The sequence below is a fragment of the Eretmochelys imbricata genome, chromosome 28 (genome assembly GCF_965152235.1).
Source record: "Eretmochelys imbricata isolate rEreImb1 chromosome 28, rEreImb1.hap1, whole genome shotgun sequence".
NCBI classification, from domain to species: Eukaryota; Metazoa; Chordata; order Testudines; family Cheloniidae; genus Eretmochelys; species Eretmochelys imbricata.
Genome location: NC_135599.1, coordinates 3170934 through 3194959, shown reverse-complemented (window position 1 = coordinate 3194959; position 24026 = coordinate 3170934). Strand labels below are relative to the sequence as shown.

The 24026-nt window shown below is 49.6% G+C and overlaps 2 protein-coding genes across 2 annotated transcripts in view; both read right to left on the bottom strand.

Annotated features, from left to right (window-relative positions):
* LOC144258247 (uncharacterized) overlaps positions 1-24026 on the bottom strand; it is a 336945-nt gene that overhangs the window by 300072 nt on the left and 12847 nt on the right. Inside the window, exons 2-5 of the mRNA XM_077806662.1 lie at positions 18470-18551; positions 15486-15612; positions 13320-13433; positions 11901-12957 (exon numbers count right to left, since the gene is read on the bottom strand). Of these exons, the coding sequence (XP_077662788.1) occupies positions 11901-12957; positions 13320-13433; positions 15486-15612; positions 18470-18493 (1322 nt within the window). The 5' untranslated portion in view covers positions 18494-18551. The remainder of the gene's footprint in view (positions 1-11900; positions 12958-13319; positions 13434-15485; positions 15613-18469; positions 18552-24026) is intronic.
* LOC144258323 (uncharacterized) lies at positions 6551-11830 on the bottom strand. Its single transcript, XM_077806807.1, has 2 exons — positions 7936-11830; positions 6551-7233 (listed from the first exon to the last, which is right to left on the bottom strand). The coding sequence occupies exons 1-2, from the start codon at positions 8329-8331 to the stop codon at positions 7228-7230; spliced, it is 402 nt and encodes a 133-aa protein (XP_077662933.1). The 5' UTR covers positions 8332-11830; the 3' UTR covers positions 6551-7227.

Sequence of the window (24026 nt, the reverse complement as noted above, 5' to 3'; positions counted from 1 at the left end):
GGCGGCCTCCAAAATGTATGGGAAGGTCGTCTTCTTAGCAGCGGACGCTGCCGCCCAGGAGGCAGTGGAGAGGGACCTGGCAGTGGGGGTGGTGTTTGTCCCCCTAGAGCCGCTAGAGGATCTGGGCATCTGCCTGGTCCTGACCCTCTGTCCCTCCTTTTCTCCCCATGCTGCCCTGTTAGCCGCCCTTTCCACCCTTGGGAAACCTGTTTCTGTCATCAGCCCTCTCCTGTGGGGCTGCAAGGACCCCACCCTCTGTCACATCTTTTCCTTCTGCCGGCAAGTGCAGCTTCTCCTGCCGTCAGCGGTGCGTGATGGACAGGCGCTAGAGGGGTCCTTCCTAGTCCCCCACCAGGGGGCCCATTACCAGGTGTATTTCTCCATGGGGGAAGCCCGGTGCTACCTCTGCCGGGCGTCAGGGCATGTCCGGAGGGACTGACCCTTAGCCCAGCACAGAGGGGCATCTGGGATCCCCGAGACCCGGCAGGACATCGGCCCATTGTTGCCAACGCTTCTGGCAGCCCAATACCCGAACACGCTCCCCCTCCTCTTCGGACCACCACTTCTCCCACTCAGGCCCAAGGGGCACCTCCCCTACAACGCCCGGGAGAGCCCCGCCCTCACTGCTGACAATCTGACAGGGCCTATGAAGGAAAGTGTGGCAGAGTTACCACCAAGCATGGGAGAGAGCTTCCCCCAGGGAGAATCCTCCCTCCCTTATGCTGCCCCACCATCCCCCCCCCAGTCCCTGAGCCATCGCCTTTACCCCCTGACACAACCCCTGCTAACCAGCCCCCAAGATGATGCCATGGAGGGCTGGGCCCTAGTCCAGGGGAAGCGAGGAAAGCGGAAGGCTCGAGCTCCGCCTCATCTACCCGAGGCAGAGGCCCCCCGGAAGACCAGGAAGGGGGAAACCGATGCCGAACCTTCCACTTTGCCCACGAGTGTGTCCCATCCACCGGTGTCAGCCGGGAAAGACATGGTAGCACCAGAAGATAGTGTCTCCCCTCCACAGGAGACCCTCCCCTCCGAGACTCTCGAGAAAGCCCCCCATGAACCCCAAGGCAACCAGGGAGAACCCCAGGGCGACGGAAAGCGTCCTCTCCTCCATGTTCAAGGAGATCGAGGCCCTAGATCCGACCCCGGTCACCCAAGGGGAGGATGACCTTTTGCCAGCAAACCTCGATTTGGGCGACCTCGCTCCACCCCTCTTTTTCCCATGCTCCCTCCCCCTAACTGCTGCTTCTGCTCCCACCTCCGAGGCACCCCTGGACTCCTCCATCAACCCAGCCGCTGATGGCACCCCCCTGAAGACCACCGAGCCTGCTCAGGTGACAGCCAGCACCACGTGGCCGGGACACGAGTCGCCAGGGGCATCCCTCGTTGGTGTGGAGTAAGTGACTTCCTTCCCGGGTGGGGGCCCTGCAGAAGATAATCCACCTCCTGATGCTGTGGCCGCTAAATCCACAATAGAGCCCGCGCCCAGTATCACTGATAGCTCCCTCCCCACCCCCTTAACCCTTGAGCCTGATCGGGAGGTGCCTCCATCCAGCTGCTTGCCTCCCGAAACCCAGAACCTCACCTCTGCCCCTGCCCCCATCCAGTTTACCTCCTGCAATGTTATCGCCGCCCCCGGGGCTGTCTCCTTCCCTTTTCCAACTGATGACCTCCCAGGGAGTGTTCTGTGACCTCCCAGCCTTTGTGTTCTCCTGCCCCGACTCATTAGGGGCTGTTATTTTCCCTCCACCGCCCCCTATCGCCCCAGGGCTTGAGGCGGGCCTAGAAGCTCCAGCCCATCAGGTACCCCGTCGGGGGTCCGCACTCTGCTTGCCCGTTTTAGTGGGCCACGGGGCTGCACCAAGGGTGCACCAGGAAACCGTAACCCCACCCTCCCTCATGAGCTGCGAGGAGAGCTGAGGAAGTTTTTAGAGGATGTCTGTAGCTCCCACAACAAGGTACAGCTTGCTCTGCAGCGATGGGGGGACTTTTCTCAAATCCTCCGGGCCACAAGGGCCCTCATGGGGGAAGGTAAAGGGACAGGGAAGCGGGATGCCGCGGCCTACTGGCAGGTCCGCGTCTTCCGTGACCAATTACTTATCTACGGGATGGGTCAAGGACTGTTGCGCGGCCCGCTGGTGGATGCAAGCGTCCCTGCCAGTGAGGATCCCCCCGGACCCCTCCCATGAAACCACTTACCATTGCAACGTTGAACACCCGGGGTTGTAGGATGGCTCTCTGCAGGTCCCAGGTGCTCTCCTTCCTTCGGGAGAGAGGGTACTCTGTGGTTTTCCTGCAGGAGACCCATACGGATCCGACCGCCGAAGACAATTGGCGGCTGGAGTAGAGGGACAGGGTCTACTTTAGACATTCCACGGTTCGACAGGATGGAGTGGCAACCCTGTTCTCCCCCAACCTACAGCCCGAGGTGCTAGGGGTCGCCAAGGCCATGCCAGGTCGCCTGCTGCATCTCCGGGTCCGTATGGAGGGGCTCGTGGTTAACCTCGTTAACGTCTATGCCCTGATATCAGGCCCGGAGCGGCTGCAATTTTATCAGCGGGCATCTGCCTTCCTCGGCACCTTAGATTCTCATGAATGCCTGGTCCTGGGAGGGGATTTTAATACAACCCCCGAGGAGCGGAATCGCTTGGGGACCGAGCAGAGCCCAGCCACCGTGGACACCCTCTGGGAGATAGTCAGACATCACTCCTTAGTGGACATCTGGTGTGACCACCATCTGGATAACATTTCCACATTCACCTTTGTCTCGGTGGAAGCCCATCGGTCAAGCCAATCCCGGTTGGACCACATTTATTTATCACGCTTCCATCTCTCACGAGGCAACTACTCCAGCATTCGGCTGGCCCCATTTTCTGACCATCACCTAGCCCCCGTGACAGCCTCCCTCTGTGCGGAGAGGCCGGGGCTGGCCTATTGGTATTTTAACAAGAGCCTGTTGGAGGATGAGGGCTTCGTGATGTCCTTCCAGGAATTCTGGCTGGCCTGGCGAGGGCAGCGGCATGGCTTTCCCTCGTCGCGGCAATGGTGGGACCTGGGGAAGGTGCGCGCCCGGCTTTTCTGCCGTGACTACACCCGGGGCACCAGCCGACGGAGAAATGCGGTGATGGAGCAGTTGGAACGGGAGGTCTTAGAGCTGGAGAGATGTTTGGCCGCTAGCCCCGAGGACCCGCTCCTCTACGGAGCATGCCGGGAGAAGCGGGAGGAGCTCCGGGCCCTCAAGGACCAGCGGGGCCGGGGCGCCTTTGTTCGATCCCGCATCCGCCTCCTTCGGGAGATGTATCGCGGCTCCCGCTTCTTCTATGACCTGGAGAAAATGAGGTGGGCTAAGAAACACATCACCTGCCTCCTGGCAGAGGACGGCCCCCCCTTTACGGAACTGGTGGAGATGTATGGGAGGGCCCGAGCCTTCTATGCAAGTCTTTTCTCCCTGGATCCGACCGACCCTAGTGCTTGCAGAGTGCTCTGGGAGAAGCTCCCTACGGTCAGCATGAGCGACTGAGACCGGCTAGAGTTGCCTCTCACTCTGGCCGAGTTCTCGGAAGCCCTCTGTTGTATGCCCACTAATAAGTCTCCTGGTATGGACGGGCTGATTGTGGAGTTCTACTGCGTGTTTTGGGATGTCCTCGGCCCAGACCTAGTCACCATCTGGGCTGAGTCTCTGCAGAGCAGGGTCCTCCCTCTTTCGTGCAGGTGAGCTGTGCTTGCCTTATTGCCGAAGAAGGGGGACCTCCGCAATTTACTAAATTGGCGCCCCGTCTCGCTCCTCAGCACGGACTACAAAATCGTAGCGAAAGCAATCTCGCTGTAGCTAGAGTCTGTGCTGGCGGATGTGATCCACCCAGACCAGACCTACAGCGTCCTGGACCGCAGTATCTTTGATAACCTATTTATGGTTCGGGACCTTTTGGAACTCGGATGTGGAGACGGTCTGTCGTTCGCCCTCCTGCGTCTAGATCAAGAGAAGGCTTTCAATAGGGTGGACCACGGGTACCTCCTGAGCACTCTGCAGGCGTTTGGCTTCGGACCCCAGTTTGTGGGTTTTCTCCGGGTGCTGTATGCTTCCACAGAGAGTCTGTTTAAGCTCAACTGGACCCTGACTGAACCGGTCAGCTTCAGGCAAGGAGTACGGCAGGGGTGCCCCCTCTCGGGCTAGCTGTACGCTCTGGTGATCGAGCCCTTCCTCTGTCTCCTCCGCAGGAGGTTGACAGGGTTGGTGCTGCAGGAGCTGGAGCTGCGGCTGGTCCTGTCAGCGTAAGCTGATGATGTGATCCTCGTGATCCAGGACCTGGGTGACTTGGCGCGGGTGGAGGCTTGCCAGGCCATCGATTCGGCAGCCTCCTCCACCCGGGTCAACTGGGTCAAGAGTTCTGGCTTGGCGGTAGGAGACTGGCGGCAGGCGAACTCCCTCCCACCCGCGCTTCAGACTATCCGGTGGAGCGCGGGTCCGCTGCTCTAACTCAGCGTTTACCTTTCTGCCACACATCCCTCTCCGCCGGAGAACTGGGAAAATTTAGAGGGCGGGGTGATAGAGCAGCTCCGGAAATGGACTGGACTACTCCAATGTCTCTCCCTCCGAGGGAGAGCACTGGTGCTTAATCAACTAGTCCTGTCCATGCTCTGGTACCGGCTCAACACCCTGATCCCAGCCCCAGGTTTCCTGACCAACCTCCAGACATCAATTCTAGGGTTCTTTTAGTCAGGAATGCACTGGGCCCCTGCAGGGGTTCTTCATCTACCCCTGAAGGAAGGAGCACAGGGCCTGAAGTGTCTGCACATTCAGGTCTGCGTCTTCCGCCTCCAGGCCCTACAGAGGCTCCTCTATGGTGCAGGCAGTTCGGCGTGGAGCATACTGGCGCACGCCATCCTATGCCACATCCGAGGGCTCCCATATGATCGTCAGCTCTTTTATCTCCGTCCGGGAGGTCTTCCGCAAGACCTCTCTGGGCTGCCGGTCTTCTACCAGGACCTCCTCTGGACTTGGAAACTGTTTTTAACGACCAGATCCATGGCGGCCACCAAGGGGGCAGATCTCCTCGCAGAGCCCCTGCTACACAACCCCCAGCTCCGTGTGCAGGTGGCGGCGTCCCGCTTGGTGAGCCAGAGCTTGATCCTGGCAGAAGTCACGAGAGTCGGAGACCTCCTGGACTACGACCGGGGAGACTGGCTTGCTCAGCCCATGGGGCTCTCCAGATGCTTGCTCGGCCCATGGGGCTCTCCAGACCTCATACCTCGCATGACCTACAGCCGGTATGCTTCCAAACTGTGCTAAGGAAACATCTACACATGCTCGTGCGCCACTCCCTTCACGTCCTCACCCTAGTGTCCCGCCCCGACACGAAGTGGCAAGACCTTCTGCCACCTTTGGAGGGTGAGCATCCCTAGTGGGCCAGCCTATATTCCACCTTGGTTCCGAGGCCCGTCGGGGACATCAGCTGGCGGCTCCTTCACGGAGCTGTAGGCACGGGCACGTACTTGGGGCGGTTCACCCCCATCCCAGATACTTGTCCCTTTTGCGGTGTGAGGGAAACCCTGGCGCACATATGTTTGGAGTGCGCCAGGCTGCAGCCCCTGTTCCGGCTCCTCTCAAATCTTCTATTATGTTTTTGGTTGCATTTTTCTCCTCAGCTTTTTATTTATGCACTCCCCATCTGTGGCCTCACAAAGTCGCGGGATCTCCTAGTTAACTTCCTCCTGGCCCTCGCTAAAACAGCCATCTATAAAACCAGAGAGAGGAGGCTGGCCGATGGAGTTTCCTGTGACTATGGGGCCATTTTCCGATTCTCGGTCCATTCACGTATCCAGGCGGAGTTCCTCTGGGCAGCGTCCAACTCCCTTGATGCTTCTGAGGAGTGGTGCGTGCTGTCCGAGGTTCTCTGCTCGGTGTCCCCATCCGGTTCCCTTTGTTTGACCCTTTGATTGAGGGAGAGAGTAAGGGACCCTAGCCCCAGCCATTGCTGCTGTGGACACCACTACCTTAGAGGGGTCCTTTCACATGTGGGTGCATGTGCTCCCCCCTCGGATTGTCCATCCCACAGCCTGCCCCTCTTGTTGGGTGCTTTCAAAGGAGGCAATTGTTGGTGACACTGGGTGTGGCGCCAGGTAACTCGACGGGGTGGCAGACCTTGAGAGTCGATGAAGCCCCCTCGCTCTGGGCCACCAGGTAACTCGGAAGGGTGGAAGATGAGAGTCAAGGAAGCCCCCCACTCTGGGCCCAGGCAAGCTTGAACACTTCCCTCCCCTGAAGCTAATGAGAAAACAATTGTGTTTGGCTGCTGTGTCACACATTGCATATGCTGTTGGTTTAGTTTTTTAAGTGTGTTATGCAAATAAAAACACCTTTTTTTTGCTACAAAAAAACAAAACAAAACAAAAAACACTCTCCTGCTTGCTGCCCTCTGACCATGTTGTATCACAGCTTGTAATGTTAGGAGGTGATTGTGATTGGTGCAGATGATGCACTATGAAGCCTTAAGAAAACTGCCTGTTGCTTTGCAGGGCTCTGTTTGCTTTCAATTAATGGAATATAGATTGCTTTCAAACCAAAACTATTCTTTTATTAAAAAGCAACCACCAGAGGAGACAGACAAACAAACAAAAAAGAAAAATGAATCAGCACTGTGGGGGATGGGGGAAGGGAGGGTCCCATGAGGAGGTGAGGTCCCGGGATGGTTAAAGATTTGTTTATGTCCAGGTATTATATGCAACGTTATCCTTTGGAGTACAGTGCAGCGGGTACTGTACTTCAGCACAAATAAACTGCAGAGGGACAGGTGTGGAGTGCAGTGGGTACTGGGAGTCCACAGGGCTGGACTGTGATGGGGCAGGGGTGGAATGCAGCAGGTACAGACTGGAGGCAGGAGGTTGAGAAGAGTGTGTTGACGGCATCAGGGAGGCGCAAGGGAAAGAGTTTTGCGATAGCATCTGCAAGGGAGGGTGGGCATGGAGCTGCTTGGTTGGCAGTGCGAGCAGCGCCTGGACTGTGTCCGCTTGGCACTCCATAACGTTTAAGAGCCCATATGTGGCTTTGTTCTGGCGCACCTCATTCTCCTTTCAGTCCCTCTTCTCGCTGTCCCGACACTCCTTCAATTCTTGTCTTTCGGCCATGGAGTGCATCATGATATCATGCAGAAAATTCTCTTTAGTTCTTCATGGCCACTTTCTAATTCTGAACAGCCGTCAATAACAAAGAGGGAGACTGGGCTCTCAAGGTCATATCTGAAAGTAAAAATGCAACATTTTACACAAGCAGTATTGTTTGCAACACACAGACCACTGATGCAGTGATTTAAAATACAGCCACTATTCACATACCTATCACTAACTGGCTGTCCCCAGCCAAGCACACATGAGCCCCATGACCGCCAAAATGGTAACAGCGGGGGTAGGGGAAATCACTGTCCAGGACGGTACTATACAGCGGACACGTGGCTCTTGGGGAGAGACAGCACTGTAGGCAGGGGGCCTTATAATCATTTGTGTGCCCACATTTTCCACAGGCTGTTTCCATTACGGAAGATATCTTGCTGCTGAGGGTGAGCAGGGAATCAAAGGATGGTCTTCTCCAAGACTGTGGTGTCTGCCCTGGCCCTTACGTGGCTCACCTGTGTGCAGCAATGGTCTCCGCCCCTCCTCCCCCCGGTGACTCCAGAGTGGCACAGGAAAATTACCCTTAATGGGGAAAGAAACAAAGCAACTCTGCCAAAGATCCTGCAGCAGCGGATTGCTTAGTATCATGAGAGTTTCATGGAGATCTCTGAGGCAGATTCCCATGAAGTGAGGGAGTCAATCATCACCCTGTTCCGCCACTCAGACTAGGCACGTGGTGGTATGCACATCATACAGACACAAGCCTGCTTTCTGCAACCCTCCTGTCCCCAACAACTCGCTTCAGTGATTACCCAGATCAAAGCCACTTACCAAAGGCCTCCTCTCCTGTTTGTGCTTCGCCAACTCTGACTGCGGTGACTGGCTAGCCTCCTCCGGGGTAGAGAAGAACTCCGGGCTCCATGCATCTTTGACCTCCGAGTTGTCCTCTGCCTCTGGGTCCTCCTCCACATCCTCGTCCAAGATTTCCTCCTCCTGGCTCAGTCCACTCTCGACTGGCATATGAGCCACTGAAGTATCCACAGCGGCCTTCACAGTGGAGGTAGGATCACCAGTGAGTATCGCTCCCAGCTCTTTGTAGAAGTGGGAGCTTGTGGGTGCAGCACTGGAGTGGCAGTTTGCTTCCTCTGCCTTGTGGTGGGTGTTCCGCAGCTCCTTCACTTTGACCCTGCACTGCAGTGTGTCCTGGTCATGGCCCTTTTCTCTCATACATCGTGAAATCTGTCTGTAGGTATCATAATTCCCACATCTGGAGCACAGCTGGGAGTGGAAAACCTCCTCTCCCCAAATGCTGATGAGGTTCAGCAGCTTGGCATTGCTCCAAGGGGAGGGATCACCTGGTGCGTGGAGCAGGCATGGTCACCTGGAAAGATGCGCTGAGACCACAGCATGCATCACCGAACAAACAGAAAGGGGACTTTCAAAATTCCCAAGGAATTTAAGGGTGGGGTTCATAGTCGGTCACCTGAGGGCAGTGCAGTAGAGTTCAAACTGATGACCAGAGAAGCGAGAACAAGGATTGTGGGACACCTCCTGGAGGCCAATCACAAGCCCTGTAATCCACCAGGGTGTCTACACTGGCCCCGCAGCGCTGTACCCCCGGTGCAGAGAGCTGTACAACACTTGTTGGGGTGGGTTTTTTACAGCGCTATAGCTGCACAGTTTCTGCGCACTAAGTGGCTTGGCCGTGCGTACACCTCAGACGTTACACCACAGAAAGCTGCTTTCCTGTGCAGAAGCTTGCCAGTGTAGACAAGGCTGTAGATGGTTTACATAAAAATGAAAGACTGGTAATACAGGGTCAGATCAATGGTCCATCTCACCCAGCGTGCTGCCTGAGAATGACCAGTGACAGATGTGTCAGAGGGAATGAAAATAACAGGTTTGTTGACCTGCTCACCCTTACCTTTAACTTCATTGTTGTCAATTCCTACTTATCCTATCTTACCACACCTCCCCCGAGGTCTCTGGGAAAATCAGGAGTGAACCACTCCTTTGATACAGACATGTTCCAATCCAGCTGAATTGAGGCAGACTTTGGGCTAATGTCAGTTTTGAAAAGGCCCACTTAACCCAGCAGGCTTCTCATAGTATCTGTTGCTGTGAACTGCATGTCGTGTGGGTGTGTGAACCCCAAAGACATCAAACATGAAGAAACACAAGGCCAGTTCTGAGGAGGTTTCCAGAGCCAGGCCTGGGGGTTAAACAGCTGTGATCAAAAGGAAAAGGGGCCTCTGCACATATAAAAATGACTGATTGCAAAAACAAAACAAAAAGTAAATTAAAAAAACCAAACCAAACCAAAAAAACAACCCAGAAAAGCTACCATCACACATCGATCACCATGTTAGATTTTGATATCTCCTCCCTGATGTGACATCTTTAATTTGCAAGAAGGGACCTGGGGAACTCTCTGGCTGTTCCCCTCTCACTGGATAAAAGGTTCACATCTTGTCTCAAGTAATTTTCCTCTTAACAGAAGATTTTAAAATTTATTAAAATAAATTCCATTTGAAATACAAATAATTACAGCCTATACTGGGTCTCTGTTCTCATACATGCTATTTCTCTCACATATTCCCCCACTCTAATTCCTTTGGAGTGAGGTTTTAATTTCAGGATTAGCCACCATTTCCTATATAGTAGGAGGAGGCAGGGAGAGAACTAGAAGAAAAGCTGAATTATGTTGTAACACTGAAAGTTATCACAGAATCAGCCTCTTTCATTATACTAATTAACTTCATGTTTAATTTCATTGTCGCTGGTAACAACTTATTCAAAGATTACAAAATATAAACCTATAGGGCAGTTTTCTCTTGATTCCCATTTCCACCCAGTGAGCTTTGTGTGAAGTCACATTCTATAATAACCTAGGAGCCTTCCATTTCTGTGAGTTCATTTCTCCCTGGGTCTTCTCCCGTAAGTGTGGGTGGAAAGGGGTCTCACATTATGTGGGAAAGTTGCATGATGAGAAAAACCACCTGTGCTCTATTTTCACACTTTCTAATCTTTCAAAGTAGCAGGAGGCGGAGAAATGACACAAATGCATAAGACTCAAGACCAAAACTAAGAGACAAAACCACAGAGTCAGGACTCAGCATCCAATTATCCTGTGAACTTGGAATCTAATACATTCTCTCATTGGCTACCATCATTTGTCCAGCATGGAAGTGCTTCTTGTCCAACAAGGCAGCCAGATTGGGACCCATAGGCATGGAATGGCTCTGAAGGAATCAGCTGTTTCTCTCTGTGCTTCATCTAACTTTGGATCCAAATGGTAAAAGACAGTTGTTCCCAATTTAATCATGGTATTCTTTAGGAGTGAGATCAATGCCACTTAACTAGGGAGCAGTGTTCTAAAAACAGTTTACCTGGGCCACAGGTCACCACAGCGTCCATCTCTTTGGGTGAAAATCAACCACTTGTACCTGCAATTTCTACCTGAGTTCTTGTCAAATCATTGACCTTACTTGGAGTAATTTTACACTTCTCTGGGGTAGAATTCTTCACCAACCGCACAACATATCAGTCGCGATAATGAGGTATAAATCCCCCAAATATGCCCTTTTATTTCTTTAATCTGATGGCATAGATTTAAAATTAGGGACTAAATTCAAGTGCATTTTAGAATCCCTGTAAGACACTACATGTCAGGTAGCTATTAAAAATAGGTATCTTTCTGCAGCTCTATCACATTCAACACGGATTCTATTTTCTACACATTTGCAGCATCTCCCAGGGGTGAGCTGAACAGAAACGTCACTTCCATTTTTCCCATCTCTACCTAAAAAGGGATTGTATTTCCCAAATAATAGGCAACATGCACCTGATTAGGAAGGAGATATCTTCAAGAGCCATCTCCTGCAGGGCCTGGGCCAGAACTGCAGTGGGAGCCAAATGTATGAGTATTTTACCTATTTACATGTCGTTTACTAAGGAATCCTCTTTCCAGCCCTTTAGAAAAAATATTGATCTAAGCAATTGAACAATAGGGGATTGGGATGGTGATGGGGAATCCCTCTGACTTACCCTATCTTCTTCTGTTGTTACAGAGGGTGAAATGACATTTTTCCCTATCCCTGCCCTGTTCCTGCTCTTTGTTATAGTTCAATATATTTTAAGTGAGGAAAATGGTAGCAAAAATATCTGCTCTCCAGCACAACCTGAAGCAACATCAGAGCAACTGGGAATGAAACAATTTGTTCCCAAAGGGGAAACTTGATGACTAACAATTGCTTTGAAGTGGGGGAACAGTATAACCGGGATGCTCAGGGTTTGTTTAGACTAGGAAAAGTGATGGAGTTTAGGTCAGGCCAAGGGGAAAGCTAATGTCAACCACTGCACCTGGGCTGTATCTGCTCTACAACTGTAACTGTCTTTTTACACCAAGATCACTAACTTGAGCAGCCAGTGCCATGTACAGTCCTAGTGGATGTAAGGCACAGGTAGTTTTTTCCTCAGTGTAGCTTGTTGGGATCAAACCATCTCTCTGGAGCTGATGAACATTCCTGGCTGGAGGGGGACACACTCTTATGACTAAAAAGGAAAGGAGTTGATAGAAAAGATCACAGGACTGACCCCAAAGAAGGGGGAGCTGCAAAAGGCAGAAGCAGGCAACTCATCTAGGGGAGCTGAGAGACCATGGTGAAGATGGTGCAAAGATCACTATACATTAGTAAATGTGATACTTTTAAAAACAAATCTTTGGCCAGCCCTAGTCCAGGCATTTCTTACAGTTCTCTCCCTTGTGGATTTCCTGATGTCTAATAGGGAATGACCGCTGATTGAAGCTTTTCCCACATGCAGAGCATGTGTAGGGTCTCTCTCCACTGTGGATTCTACGATGTCTGACAAGGTCTGAGCGCTCAATGAAGCTTTTCCCGCACTCAGAGCATGTGTAGGGTCTCTCTCCTGTGTGGATTCTCTGATGTCTGCTCAGGGTAGAGCTCTGTTTGAAGCTTTTCCCGCACTCAGAGCATGTGAAAGGCATCTCTCCTGTGTGGATTCTACGATGTGTGATAAGGTTTGAGCTCTGATTGAAGCTTTTCCCACATTCAGAGCATGTGTAGGGCATCTCTCCTGTGTGGATTCTCCGATGTGTGATAAGGGCAGACCTCCGACTGAAGCATTTCCCACATTCAGAGCACGTGTAGGGTTTCTCTCCTGTGTGGATTCTATGATGTGTGATAAGCTGTGAGTGCCGATTAAAGCTTTTCCCACACTCAGAGCACGTGTAGGGCGTCTCTCCTGTGTGGACTCTCCGATGTGCGATAAGGGCATAGCTCCAACTGAAGCGTTTTCCACACTCACAGCATCCATAAGGTTTCTCACCCGTATGGATTCTCCGATGTATGATAAGGTATGAGCTCCGATTGAAGCGTTTCCCACAATCAGAGCATCCATAAGGTTTCTCACCCGTGTGGATTGTCTGATGTGTGATAAGGTGTGAGCTCCGATTGAAGCGTTTCCCACACTCAGAGCACATGTAACGTCTCTCTCCTCTGTGGATTCCCTGATGTGTAAAAAAGTCTGAGCTTCCATTGAAGGTTTTCCCACATTCATGACATATGTAGCATGCCTCTTCCAAATTGATTCTCCCGTGTGTAATAAGGTCTGAGTGGCTACTGAAGTTTTCCTCTGGCATCTGCTGAGTCTCACAGGCTTTTGCTGGGAGTGCACAACTCCCGGAATCATTCCCTTTGGATCTTCCTGATAACGTCCCATATGGTTCTACTTGCTCAGCATCTTCCTTCTGGGGATTCTCCTTATTCTCACTCACCATTCCAACAGCTGATGGGAGACAGAGAGAATCCAGACATAGGTCACTCCCTGTGCCTGAGAGAAAGGAAATCTCAGAGACAGGAATGGAAAAAGGGATGAACAAACCAAAATATGTGCGGGAGAGAACAAACCTATCAGGAGCTGATTTTCCCCAAACCCTTCCCCAGAGGAGAGAGGAAGGGATCAGTTTTGGTCAGCATCTCACCAGAACACTCAGGGGAAAGCGAGATCAGGGAGGGACCTGCTGCCAGTTGTCAGTCAGGATAGGTGGGAAGCCATGAGTGACATCTGCCTAATGATTCAACATCTGCAGGGAACAATCCTGAACTTGGAGAGCTCACAAGGTCTTTGTAGGGCATCCCAAATGTTTCCTGTATTCATGGACAGTTTTTGAGTTGCTTTAACCAATTCCTCACCTGTGCAGGCAGCTCTCGGGAGCACTTTTTTCTCAGAGCCGTGGAAGTCTGGGACCCACGGCTCTTCCCCTCGTTCCAGCTGCGAGATCACATCAGGCTTGGAAACTGGAAACCCTGCTCAAGGCAAAGAAAACAAGGAAGATCAGTAGAATTTGTGGGATACGTGTCACAAAGAATATTCCATGATTTTAAGCCCAGCTCATTTTTATGCAGTAACATCTCAAGGCCAACTTCCTTTGCTCAACCCAGGAGAGTTGTTATTATTCTAAATCATATTCATTACCTTAGTGCCTAAGGACCAACTAACACTGGGTCCCCATTGTGCTAGGACAAGTACAAACACAAAACAGTGGATGGCCCATGCCCTGAACAATTTACAATCTAAATAGACAAGACCGACACAAAATGGGGGAAGGGGTACAACCCACTGTGAGAATATAGATATTCTGGGCCTGCCTGTAAAGCGTATACTTTAAGAACTTAGGTGTATTTTTATCACTTAGCTAGTTACAGGGGTATAAAAACAAAGAATCAAAATCTCAGTCTGCCTGTGTATGGACCTTCTCTCACTAGTATAGTCTGAGGCCATGTTCTTAGGCTAAGGAAGTGGTCCCCAACCTTTCTTGTGGGAATACCATATTGCTATTCCCAGAAGACTGTGGCGGGAGCCGGACACCCCGCCGCTGAAATGCCAAGTAGAAGAACCGGACACCAAAATGCCGCCGAGAAGCGGTGGTGGCAGCAAGAAGAACCACCGCCCAAATACCACCGAGAACCAGAGGGGTGTCCTGGGGACGCACAAAAATGCCCCGGCAGGCGCCATGGTGCCCATGGGCACCGTGTTGGGGACCACTGGGCTACGGCCTTTGGCTAAGCAGCAGGGGCAGCCATAAGCCGGGAAGTGAACGATCACATTGTCAAATCCCAAACCAGTCACATAAGGCGCTATTGGGTTGTTTGGAAGACAATCCTGTCCAGATAGTGCCCATCACCACCAGACAAAGAAACAGATCTTAAGATGCTTAAAGAAAATTTAGTTTGATATCATCCTGTCTGGCAAGAAAACACTTATCAATGGTCGTCGTACCCTCATTTCTGTATTGTTTTATCTTTATGGCCACCACAATTGTTAATCTGTCTGGTTCTCTAATTGTTTCTGTCTGCTGTATAATTAATTTGGTTAGGTGTAAGTTAATTAGGGTAGTAGGATATAATTGGTTAGAGAATTATGTTACAATATGTGAGGATGGGTTAGTTAAATTTCAGTAAAATGATTGGTTAAGGTATAGCTGAGAATATAACTATATAAACTGGGGTTAAACAGGGGGGAAGGAAAATTGGAATCAGATTTATTAAGGGGGAGAATGGGAACAGGGACACAGGCAAGGTTCTGCGGCATCAGAGCTGGGAACGGAACATTGGGGAACAGACTCTATGGGTGTATAGCGATAAGCCCGATTGGTGTGAATGGTTTTGGAATATGCTTAGGTTAGGGACCCCCCACAGCTCTAGATCCCCAAACCTCTCCTCCCTCCCACGCACCCACCCAGCCCACTTCCTGTGTGCCCTTCCTCCCCTTCTTCCCATTACTTTCAGCCGGCACCACCTCCCGGCACCTTGGGAGCTTCTGGTGTTCCCTCCTCGTCTCTCACTACCTCATCCCTCCCTGCCGCTTCTTAGCTCTAACCCTGCACACACCCTCGCTATTTCCTGGCATCTCAGAATTATCTACTCCCCCTTCTCCTCCCGTCCCACGGCTCTGTTATCCCTTCACCTGTGGGGTCCTGAATGGCAACATTATGAACTCTCCTATCAAAAGAGGAGCTCATCTCATGGTCACACAAGCCATACATCAGTCATGGACCTATTTACTCAATTTAGAATTCTACAGGTGGCATATTTTCCTCTTAAAATGAGGAAAAGGCATGAAAGCTGTAGTTATGAATGTATCCAATAAGGATACATTAAATGCAATTTTTAAATGACTGACGGCACCAAAAAGGCACATGTCCAAAAATTATTCTAGAGGGTGGGAGATAAGGAAAAAAAAGGAGGGCAAGGAAACTTGTCAAAACTTGTATGACAAATAAAGATATAAAGTTATTACTACTCAAGTTCTTTAGAGACCCCACAGCTTCTAATAATCCAGGGGACAGGACTCCTTACCCAGCAATAACACCGTTTCATAGTTCTCCTGCATGACATCCCTGTAGAGGGCTCTCTGAGTGGGGTCCAGCAGAGCCCCCTCTTCTCTGGTGAAATACACAGCCACTTCCTCGAAAGTCACCGGCCCCTGAAAGAGCAAGAGTCCAATCATAACCCCATAAGAGCCCCAGTCATAACCCCACTATTCAAGGAACAGCAGCACCAGGTAAATGGAAGCTCTGGGAGGCACATGTTAACAGATTCCCACCCCAACCTTGCCTAGAGCAGCCAGGAGGCATCAGAGGGTAGAAAGAGAGAACCTTTGTGTCTCCCAGCTGACAGATGGAGGCAGGATCTTCACATTTATCACATACCTACCAGCAAGAGCTTGATAAAAGAGATGGGACTGTCTCTGTACCCTGCTGGTGCTCCTTGGTAGGAATCCCAACACTCTCCAAATAAAATATAGGGAAGAAAGGGGAAGTAAAGAATATAAGTTAGATCAGAATTGTAGAAAATTGGTAAGGGAAGCTATCAGAAATCAATGACCAATCAATGAAAATAAGAAGGAAGTTTTTAAAAGTATATTAAGTACAAATATAATCCTAACAATGGTAGTGGTAAATTACTAAAAAGAAATGGCAGAATTATCAAAAAATAATGCAGAAGAGGTAAAAGTCTTCAATAAATATTTCTCTCCTGGGTTTGGAAAAAAACAAATGATGTAGTCGTATCAGAAGATGTTGATTATGACACTCTTTCCATTCCAACAATAGCTCACGAGGACGTTAAACAGCAGCTATTAAAGTTAGAAATGTTTAAATAAGCAGGTCCAGATAACTTGTATCCAAGAGTTTTAAAAGACCTAGTGGAGGAGCATGGTGGACTGTTAATATTGATTTTAATTAGGACTTGGAACACTGGGGATATTCCAGAAGATTGGAATAAAGCTAATGATGTGCCAATATTTAAAAAGTGTAAAAGAGATGACACCCTGCTAATTACAAGAGTGTCAGTCTGACATTGATACTGGGCAAGATAATGGAGCAGCTGATACTGAAGTTCATTAACAAAGCATTAAAGAGGGTAATATAATTAGTACCCATTAACAAAGGTTTAGAGAAAATAGATCCTATCAAACTAACTGGACATCCTTATTGGATGAGATCAAAAGTTTGGCTGCAGCTAATAGTACTGATGTAATATACCTAGACTTCTGCAAGGCCTATGAATTGGTTCAGCACAATATTTTGACTAAAAAACTAGAATGATACAAAATAAACACGGCATACATTAAATAGATTAAAAACTGTGATTGTAAATGGGGAACGATGGTTGAGTGGATTTATTTCTAGTGGGTTCCCACAAGCATTGGTTCTTAGCCCTGTGCTATTGAACAGTCTTATCAATAACCTAGAAGAGAATATAAAATCACTGATAAAGTTTGCAGTTGCCACAAAGATTAAGGGTGGTGGTAACTAATGAAGTGTCAGTAGATTCAGGCTGCAGCACTGGGTGTCTGGGAAGTTTTCCCAGCTCTGGCTGGGGGGTTATTTCCTGTTCCACAAGGAGGGGAAGTTCCATTCCCAACTCCTGTGCCTTGAAATTAGGCCCTATCTGACACTATGCCCCATATTCAGCATAGCAGTATGATTATAATAGGATTGGGACATAATTATGATGCATTTTGTGCAAGATGCAGCATGTACGGTGTCATTCGAGAAGTTATGATTTGCTGAATACGATTATCCTATTTGTGTGCATGGATCATATTTGTATCTGAAGTTATGGATATTGACTATGTATCTGCATTTCCAATGTGCTTACTCTGGGTAACACCCACAACTACCCTTTCAAGTAAACAATGAAGAAGCTAGACAGTGCTGATGGCTCATTGGCACAGGCAATGGACCCCGTGGAAGAGCTGAGCCTTCCTGTGAATGTTTCAGCCAACCTATGAGTCATGGCTACTATGACTCAGCAGGGCATGCAACAAGACCACATGACACTGAACTCCATTTTCGTACCTGTATTTTTCCACACACTGGACTGGAAACTGAGTTTGGAAGAAAGGGTTCCCACCATATGGAAAAACTACCTAAGATGGGGTGTGACATCATCTCTTGGCCTCATTCCCCACACAAGAGAATTCCTGGAAACACCTGAGGAACAAAGACTGAACTGGGGGAAATGCTGGTCCCAGGGTAAAGGGATTTCTAGCTTGTGTATGGAAACTTGCAGGACTGCTTGTATCATCACTCAGGGTGAGAAATTGCTCATTCAAATTCTATCCATTTAGTATGTTAGCAAATAAGCAAAAACTCAAACTAAGCCTAAGTAATTTGCTTTGACCTGTTGGCTATCACTTATAATCACTTAAAATCTATCTTTCTGTAGTTAATAAACTTGTTTTATGCTTTATCTTAACCAGTGTATTTTGAGTGAAGTGTCTGGGGACAATCTCAGCTTGGTTAGCTTGTTGTGTATATCTTTCCTATATTGAGGGGAAGGCGAATTATACATTATACAGCTCCCAGTGCACTGTAAGATGGTATAATTCTGGATTTATACAACAGCCGGTGTGTGAGGTTGGGGAGCTGGGAAATTGGCTGTTGTCTTCTATCTGTCCTTGAGTGGCTTAGGTAAAGCACTCAGGTAGCTTAGTTGGGCGCATGATGCCAGTTGCTGTTGTGTTGGGTGATAAGAGGGCCTGGAGAGTCTGGCTGAATCTCCAGCAAAGCAGTGTGAGAAGGGCCAGACCAGCCTGAGGGTTAGAGAGCATAACAATTCCCAGAAGTCCGCCCAAACTGCGCCCCGGGGGTGAAAACCCATCACACCCTAGATCACACAAGTCTCAGCAGGTTTGTCACATCCTGTCCCCTCCCTTTCTCCACCCTAGATATTTCCTGCCTTCCGCCACCTCCAGCAGCTCCCATCCTCCTATGCATTTACTGCTCCCCTCCCTCCAAGCAGAGCCCACCACCAGCTCCCTGATGATCCCTTACCTGAGCCAGCTCCATTGCAGCCATTTCCTTCCCCCGGGAGGATGGGATGATCTGGAGCAAAACGTGGACGCTATTCTGTAGCCTGCCAGGGCGAGAAGGGAATGTGAGAGAATTCAGACAGGGATTTTGTCCATTCCACAAGCCAATTCACCCCAGGATTTTTCCCTGCTAATGGACATTCTAGGTTCTGCCACGCTGCGAAGCACAGAGTGACCTTATTCCAGTACAGGCCTAGCCCCCTCCCACCAGGGTGGAACCCTCTGAGACATGGTGAAACCCTCCCAGTAACAGAGTCTCTCTGTTACATTTATCAAGTTTGCGGACTATGCCAAGCCCGGAGGGTTGCAAGTGCTTTGGAGGGTAGGATTCAAATTCAAAACGATTTGAACAAACTGGAGAAATGTTCTGAAGTAAATAGGATGAAATTCAAAAAGGACAAATGCAAAGTACTCCACTTAGGAAGGAACAATCAATTGCACACGTTTAAAACAGGAAATGACTGTCTTGGAAGGAGTACTGTGGAAAGGGACCAGGGGGTCATAGTGGATCACAAGCTAAATATACGTCAATAGTGTAACGCTGTTGCAAAAAAAGCAAACATCGTTCTGGGATGTATTAGCAGAAGTATTTTAAGCAAGACACGAAAAGTAATTCTTCCTCTCTGTTCTGTGGTGATTAGGCCTCTACTGGTGTATTGTGTGCAGTTCTGGGTACCACATTTCAGGAAAGATGTGGACAAATTGGTGAAAGTCCAAAGAAGAGAAACAAAAATGATGAAAGGTCTAGAAAACATGACCTATGAGGAAAGATTGAAAAACTTGGGTTTGTTTAGTCTGGAGAAGAGAAGACTGAGAGAGAACATGATCACAGTTTTCAATTACATAAAAGGTTGTTAAAAGGAGAAGGGAGAAAAATTGTTCTTCTTAACCTCTGAGGATAGGACAAGAAGCAAGGGGCTTAAATTGAAGCAAGGGCAGTTTAGGTTGGACATTAGGAAAAACTTCCTAACGGTCAGAGTGGTTAAGGACTGGAATAAATTGCCTAGGGAGGTTGTAGAATCTCCATCCTTGGGGATTTTTAAGAGCAGGCTGAACAAATACCTGTCACAGATGATCTAGATAAAACTTAGTCCTGCCTTGAGTGCAGGGAACTGGACTAGATGACCTCTTGAGGTCACTTCCAGTTCTGTGATTCTATGAACCAAAGGCCAGAGAAGAGCAGAATGAAAGTCGTCACTTTGTGGGATTCTCCTTGTCATTTTTCCCAATGCAGCTGTCTCAGGTTTACAAAGTTGTTTGATACTCCAGCCTTTATACAGTCTCTCCTGGGAGTGCCCCCTCTCGTGAGTTGGGCCTAGTTTTAGCTTTTCGCAAGTGTGATCCTGGGGGCTCTGAGACTGGGCCTTCTTGCCTCAGCACACCTTGTTTCTTTCTGTGGCTCCCCAGTGAGTCCAAATGAGTAGATACTCCTGATAGAGACTGTGAACATAAGAACGGCCCACTGCGTCAGACCAATGGTCTATCTAGTTCAGTGGCCAATGCCAGGTGCTTCAGACGAAATGAACAGAACAGGTCATCATCAAGTGATCCATCCCCTGTCACCAATTCCCAGCTTCTGGCAAACAGAGGTTAGAGACGCCATCCCCACCCATCCTGCCTGTGACACTGGCAGATGAGGTGTTTGCTCTTGCAAAAGCCCCCATGTCTTAATTGAACATGGACAAATGCAGAGCTGGAATCAGTTTGGCTCACCTATGTTAGTATTGTTAGAACAGGTATGAGAATTATAAGAATGTGTTTAGGGTTTAGGCTTTATTGAATGCTTGTGAGTTGCCACCTGGGTTAATATCTGACTCGCTGCATTGTAAGCCTCTGTAGCTCTGTAAATCAGCGAACAGGAGAGAGACTTTACCTGTGTGAAGTGCTGACTGTCAACAGAATGTATTATATGTTGCCAGGCAGGAAAGGTCCATCAACACCAGATAGACTATTATGGGATGTTAAAAAAGGCAAAAGACTGTTGTTGTGCTCTTGACTTCCCATTAGCTGAGTTTTCAGCTCAGAGCACATGGCAGGAAGGGGATAAAAAACCCCATACGGAAGGAACTGATTATCTGTATGCTGCTTGGGCTCTGCGGGGCAAAGTTTCTAGGCATAAGCAAGCGATCCCCAGCTACTTAGCCTGGGTTAGTCCTAAAGAATATGTAGAGCTTGCTTATTATAGAAGCTTCTATTATCTTCTGAAATTTAAGACTGTAACTTGTCTGCATCTATAGGATTACCTGCTTTAACTTTGTAAACAACTCGTTTCCTTTTAAATAATCTTAATATAGGTAATTACATGAATGGTTACAAGTGTTCTCTTTGTTGTGAGATTGAAGATTCAATTGACCTAGTAAGTGCCTGGTCCTTTGGGACTGGCAATAACCTGAAAATTGCTGTGATTCGTGGTGTAAGGCAGTGGTTCTAAACCAGGGGTCTGGAGCTCTGTGGGGGACCATGAGCAGGTTTCAGGGGGACACCAAGCAAGGCTAGCATTAGATTCAGAGGCCCAGGACAGAAAGCTGAAGTCCCAGTGTATGGGGCTGAAATCTGGGGCCCTGAACCCCACCACCTGGAGCTGAAGACAAAGCCTAAGCAATGCAACTTTGGGGGGGCCTGTGTCATGGGGCCCCAGGCAGCTGCCCTGCTTGCTAGCCCCTAATGTCAGCCCTGGCTTTTATATGCAGAAAACCAGTTATTTTGGCCCATGGTCAAAACATGCGTATTTTATAGCATGTTGGGGGGGCCTCAGAAAGAAAAAGGTTGAAAACTCCTGGTGTAAGGGACCATCTGTTACAAAGGTGAGCTCAGCTGCGTGGTGAGATCTATGGGATGACCCAAGGGGACTGTCTGTGATTCCATGTTAATGCTGTTATAGTGCCTGAAGCATTTCCACTTGATACTTAATTGGTGAAATCTACATATCGACCTCAACCAATCTGGGGTTTGTGCCCTGGTTCTTACCAGTCTGCCTGAGGCTGGTGCTCATGCTCTCGAGACACCGAAGACAGCGTTACAGAGACTTATGGGACCAACGCCATCAGCAGCAATTTGCAGGAATGCAGAGCAGGCTTCACAGTGGCACCGTGTGGGCCAAATGGTCCATGGACTCAGTCAAGCCCCAGTTCTCCTCCAGTGCACATCAGCATCCCGGCAACCTTCAAGGAGGGTCAAGGCTGCCACTCCCTCAGTGATGATGGATGTCCAGCATAGCATCACCCGCACCCCATGACCCACCTTAACTCCTGAGACAGAGGGTGCACAACTGATCCTGGGGTGGGGGAGGAAGAGGGAGGGAGGGAAAGGAATAACAAAACACACCTTCTGGGGGTCACCCCTCAGGAAGTGAAGGTGACAGGCACTGTGGTGGCAGTAAAGGGGGAGGGGAGGGAGTGGGAGCAGCACCCTCAAAGGCAATACTGCCAGTGGGTCGTCCCACCACATCAGGCATGGGGCTGATAGGAGGCCATTCCCTGGGCCTGGGTGCCTGTTAAGGGCTATATAAACCCCAAGCTAGCACAGAAGCGGTTAAACTGCTGCTTTAGTCTGGACTGGCCCACCCCCTCCAAACCTGCAAACCATGCCAGGACTGGAGCAGGAGTTAAAAGGAGAGTGCTCCCCTTTGAGTAGAGTAGATACCCTGGGAAGGGAAGAGTCTGTGGAGCATCTCCAGCCCAAGAGAGAGGGCTGACACCATTCGGGGCTTTGGCCTTCACCAAGGGAGGGTGGGGATCCCCAGAACTCAAAGGAGGAGTAGGCTGCAACTTGCGCTGGAGACCCAGTAAACTCTGAAGGTAACTGAGACACTCCCACAGCCCCCAGAAGTAAGAGAGGCCCACATCCTGATGGGATCTGTTCACAGTGTTTTCTCCTCTATTTTCTTTCATTCCTTTATTTATCCTTGTTTGCTGACAGTTGGCTCTTTTGGTGTTTCACCTGGTACCCAAGAGAAGAAGAAAGTGCCCCAAGGCCTCAACGAGAGGGTGGAGCCCTGACGCACTAGAAGGACATGCTCCTGTAGCACCCCTAGGACAGGGGCAATTGGACTCACAGAGGTGCACCCCAGAAGGCCTGAGGCCTAGCACTTTGGCACCAGTTTGATGGGCTGGATGGCCTCTCACTGGGGGCTGCAAAAAGCCTGGCACATGGAGTAGATACGGGGTAGCCTGGGGAGCAGGAAGCAGGGCAGCACCCCAGACAGCACACCGAGAAGGGAAATGGAGAGGGGACGAGGGGCACTGCAGTGAACTCAGCACCCGTCCTGAAGGCCATTGGCAGAAAGTATTCCTCTCCCTGGCTTGGTCATTTCCAGCAGCTCTCACCTGAAACATGACACACCCATAACACCAAACATCTCTTAGAGGGTATTTCATAAACTCATAGAATATCAGGGTTGGAAGGGACCTCAGGAGGTCACCTAGTCCAACCCCCTGCTCAAAGCAGGACCGATCCCAAATTAAATCATCCCAGCCAGGGCTTTGTCAAGTCTGACCTTAAAAACTTCTAAGGAAGGAGATTCCACCACCTCCCAAGCTAACGCGTTCCAGTCTTTCACCACCCTCCTAGTGAAAAAGTGTTTTTAATATCCAACCTAAATCTCCCCCACTGCAACTAGAGACCATTACTCCTTGTTCTGTCATCTGCTACCACTGAGAACAGTCTAGAGCCATCCTCTTTGGATCCACCTTTCAGGTAGTTGAAAGCAGCTATCAAATCTCCCCTCATTCTTCTCTTCCGTAGACTAAACATTCCCAGTTCCCTCAGCCTCTCCTCATAAGTCATGTGTTCCAGTCCCCTAATCATTTTTGTTGCCCTCCGCTGGACTCTTTCCAATTTTTCCACATCCTTCTTGTGGTGTGGGACCCAAAACTGGACACAGTACTCCAGATGAGGCCTCACCAATGTCGAATAGAGGGGAACGATCACGTCCCTCAATCTGCTGGCAATGCCCCTACTTATACATCCCAAAATGCCACTGGCCTTCTTGGCAACAAGGGCACACTGTTGACTCATATCCAGCTTCTCGTCCACTGTAACCCCTAGGTCCTTTTCTACAGAACTGCTGCCTAGCCATTCGGTCCCTAGTCTGTAGCGGTGCATGGGATTCTTCCATCTTAAGTGCACGACTCTGCATTTGTCCTTGTTGAACCTCATCAGATTTCTTTTGGCCCAATTCTCCAATTTGTCTAGGTCCCTCTGTATCCTATCCCTACCCTCCAGAGTATCTACCACTCCTCCCAGTTTAGTGTCATCTGCAAACTTGCTGAGGGTGCAATCCACACCATCCTCCAGATCATTTATGAAGATATTGAACAAAACTGGCCCCAGGACCGATCCTTGGGGCACTCCCCTTGATACCGGCTGCCAACTAGACATGGAGCCACTGATCACTAGTCCATTCATCCAGCCCATACTTCAACTTGCTGACAAGAATACTGTGGGAGACCGTGTCAAAAGCTTTGCTAAAGTCAAGGAACAACACGTCCACTGCTTTCCCCTCATCCACAGAGCCAGTT

What these genes read in the sequence shown, in the direction of transcription:
- LOC144258323 (XM_077806807.1), bottom strand. Translation starts at nt 8,331, where the DNA reads ATGAGAGAAAAGGGCCATGACCAGGACACACTGCAGTGCAGGGTCAAA.